Source organism: Vombatus ursinus, unplaced genomic scaffold, assembly GCF_900497805.2.
Source record: "Vombatus ursinus unplaced genomic scaffold, bare-nosed wombat genome assembly UNPS02009132.1, whole genome shotgun sequence".
NCBI classification, from domain to species: Eukaryota; Metazoa; Chordata; class Mammalia; order Diprotodontia; family Vombatidae; genus Vombatus; species Vombatus ursinus.
The window spans coordinates 17,448,524-17,452,809 of NW_020948910.1; the positions used below are offsets into that span (position 1 = coordinate 17,448,524).

General features: G+C 36.7%; 1 protein-coding gene across 1 annotated transcript; it reads right to left on the bottom strand.

Annotated features, from left to right (window-relative positions):
• Nucleotides 1-723: 723 nt before the first annotated feature.
• LOC114034854 (trace amine-associated receptor 6-like) lies at nt 724-1,925 on the bottom strand. Its single transcript, XM_027850645.1, is given in 2 exon segments — nt 724-1,806; nt 1,911-1,925. Coding segments are annotated over 2 exon segments (1,098 nt in total).
• Nucleotides 1,926-4,286: the final 2,361 nt, after the last annotated feature.

Below are 4,286 nucleotides of genomic sequence, written 5' to 3' on the forward strand. Positions count from 1 at the left end.
CAGGTATATTAGGTACTGAGATTATAAGTACGAAATCAAGAAAATCCCCATCCTTAAGTTGTCCTATTCTAGGGAGAGGTGGTGGTGGTAGTGGTAATAGTAGGATATACAATGTTCAAAGATGAATAAATAGAAGACATATGTATATGTGTACATATACACACATGATTATATATTTATATAATACATATATGTATATAATGCATATATATATGAGATAAAAATGAGGGGGATGGACTGGCACTAACAAATGGGAGATGCAGTGAGAACGTAGTGTGGGATTTCAAGATACAGAGCTAAGGAGGGAAACCATTAAAGGCATAGGGGAAGTCCATGCAAAAGCACAAAAGGCAGGAGGGGGATTTTTGTATAAGTGAAACAACAAGTAGTCCAGCTTGACTGGACAGACCATGTAAAACAAAAGGTGAGTAGACTGGAGGAAGAAAATGAGGAATCCTCAAGATAAATCATTGTAAAGAATATGAGACCCTTAGTTAATCCTGCATAATTTAGGTCAAGGAAAGTTTTTTCAGCAGTGATCAGGAAATCCACACATTCAAACAATTTGAGAAGCCTTATGACTTGGCCTGTCTAATTTTAAATGATTTCTTTTTTCCTCTTTTGGGAGATGATTTTTTTCTTATATGTTTCTATCTATAATTATGCAGCAATTGTCCATACATTCAGAAGTCAGGAATACTTAAGAATATATTATAAAATTCCTTATTCTAATCCTTTGCCTTGCTCAGAGAATAAATTCATGGTTGAAGAGCTATCCTGTAAGATTTTCCCAGTTACAATAAGTTTTATTGCTTTCCTAAACCATGGGTAAAAGAAAGCATAAATCAAGGGGTTCATGGCAGAGTTATAATAAGCAAACCAACAAAGGATTTCATAAACATAGGCAGGGGTGATGAAGCCTACGAATGCATCAATCAATGCATCAATAGAATAGGGTAACCATGAAATCAGAAATGCAATCACCGCAATGCCTAATGTTTTTGCTGCTTTTCTTTCCCTCTTGGACACTCTGGCTTTGTAACTCTCTGAGGATGAAGATTCTCCTTTGCAACTTGTGTTTTCAATCTTTCTAGCTTGGAGTTTAGCTACAAGAAAAATCTTAGAGTAAAGAATGACCACAACCAGGGTGGGGATGAAGAACAACAAAAAATCTACCAGCACCCAACTTTGATTCACATAAACCTGACAACTCCCTACACAGGTGAGGGCACTTATTAATTCCTCCAATCCATCATCATTGGCACCTGTGTAGAAAACAGAACCACTGTAAGTAATTGGGATCATCCATGAGAGAGCAATGCACAGCCCAGAAACATTCATTGTGACCTTGGTTGGATAGACCAGAGGGTCAGAGACAGCAATATATCTATCAATGGAGATGAAGCACAAATGAAAGAGGGAAGCATAACAAAATGCTGTGTCGCCACAGCTATGAAATGTACAGAAAGTCTCCCCAAAATACCAGCAACTCTACACCGATCTCACCATGCTGAAGGGCATCACAGTGGCTCCCACCAAAAAGTCAGCACAAGCCAAGGAGGCAATGAGAAAACTGGCAGGAGAGTGCAACTGCTTGAAATGAAAGATAGAAATCATTACCAGGAGGTTTCCAAACACTGCAAGCACAGCCCCAGAGCCAAACACCACATAGAGAATCACGCGGGGTCCTTGGGAATAGGGATTTTTAATACAGGACCCATTTACATTTTCAAAGCAGAACTGTGTAGCTGCTGACTGGGACTCAGAGCTGCTACTCACGATTCTTCTCTTAGAAACATGGAGTATCTGCGTTCTTGATGATCATGAAATTCTCAATTCTCCTATAAAATGATAGTACATTTAAATAAATAAAATCATTTAAATTAATGTCCAAAATTTTTCCCTATTACCTCACCTGAATGCATTATGATCCTTTCCTGTTTCATCTATAAACTCCAAATTATTATGTGTAATCAATGAACCTATAACTATGAATGTTTTCAGTAAATAAATGAAAATAAAGTAAAATATTAACTGTGAGCACATCTACTTTGCATGTACACAAGCAGAGGAAATGCCATACCTGCTCCTACGATAACATTTCCTCTTAATCTTCTGGTTCTGTACCTCAAACAGCTTTACTTTGTCACAAGCAGAGGGATATGACATATTATGCTGTTGCTGAATCACCTTTTATCAGAATTGCCTCCCCAATGTTGTCAGATTAGATTAATGCCCAAAGCACATTTTACTTCCAGGAGCTTTGCCAAAGAAAACCTTTAAAACCTTTACCGAAAACCCTTAAGATAGAATACCTGTAGTGCAAGGTGTGAACTGAGAGGACAAACTTTTTTTTTTCCAGGAATCATTATCTAGGAAGCTTTCCTACAAAGTTATAGTTTATATTCCAGTAACATATACACACATGAGTATATGTATCAGCACATATGCATATACCTATGTATATAACAATACACAGTACATGAATGTAATGATATAAATGTGTGTATGTATGTAGATGCATGTTTATACACCTTATATATATATATATGCATTGTATAACATATATCCATTTCATGGATTGTCTAGACCAAAATAATAGTTACCAAATTCTTGCCTACTTTATGGATCTCATTGTACTAATAATTCTACAAATTTTTTATATTATATAAAGATATGTTATTGTGCATGCAGATACATATGTACAATCAGTATAAACATGTAGGTGGATGTATGTTTGTGTGCATGTAAATATATAGGCCCACACATTTTTATTGTATAATATGTATTATGCACATGTATGTGCACATGTACACACATATTTGTGTCTGTGTGCATGTACATATGTGTACATACATATTGTATTCATATGTAATATGGATTAATATACTAGAGGATAGAAAGCTAGCTTCAGACTCAAGAAGACCAGGATTCATACTTCTATATGACACCGGTTGTCCCTTCACTTAGTGTTCCAGCAGCTCTCTGAAACTCTGAGTTGCAGAGCAGGTACTGATCTGTATTGTTAGATAGAGCTTGCTACATTAAAGAAATCACATGTCTGGTCAAAACAACATCAACAACAATAGCAACCCATATATGCCTATATTAATAATTCTCATACTAGAATTGATCTATAGCTGCAAATCCAAGCAAAGATTTGCAAAATTTCTGTCTAATGTCCAGCACTTAGCCCAGTGCCTGGAGTTTAATAAATACTTGTTGACTAGCTGCCAATATCAAGGATTCGATAAATTAATAAATTGCTCATTAGATAGGAACCTAAATTCTAGCAGAAACCTGGCAATGGTTCTCAATGATTGTCTCCTTATGTTTTGGCCTCTTGGGTATCTACATTAAATAAGACAAGACAGTCCTTTTGTACACAGCTGGAGATCCATAAAAATATATGAGCAAAAAAAAAATTATGATCCACAGTTTTTAATAGAAGCCCGATCTTGGAGGACATCCCAGGCAGAAGTGAGGAGAATATAATTCAGGGCAGTGTTATTGCAAATGGATGTAGAACACCACCCCAAGGTGGGCTGTGGTCTCTGAGATCTAGGTAATTTTCCTATGTTTCCTTAGAACTCTGTTGGAGAAAATTAAGGAAATGTGAAGATATCTTGGCAGCCTCTCTATATTTGAAAAACTTACATTCAAACATTGGGTGTCCAGACTGCTAGAGTTAGCCTTAAACTGTGAAATCGTCCCTACTATAGTATGTTTCAGTGTTTGCTCATTTGCTCATGTAGAAGCTCATTTCAAGAAGGGTTGGATTAGATATTCTCTAAGGTACCTTCATGCTCTTCTATTCTACTATTTCATAGATAGGAAGGAAGGAAGGAAGGAAGGAAGAGGAAAAGAAAAAAAATTATTAAGCACCTACTATATACCAAGCACTGTGCTAAGCACTTAACAAATATCTCATTTGATTCTCACAACAACCCTAAGAGATAGAGATATTATTATCCCCCCCTTTACTGTTGAAGAAACTGAGGCAGGCAGAGGTGAAGTGACTTGCCAGGGTCACACAGTGAAGAAGTGTGTGAGGCCAGATTTGAACTCAGGACTTCCTGACTCAAGGCCCAGTACTCTATCCACTATACCACCTAACTGCAGAGGGATTAGTTTTTCCTTACTTAATGTATATAGATATTTGTCCTAACAGTTCATTGAGTTACTTTCTAGTAATAGTACAATAAGCCTTGGACAGTATTCTACAGTGAAAAAGACATGTACTTGGACTCAGAAAGCATGAGTACTAGCATTGGCCTTGGCATTAT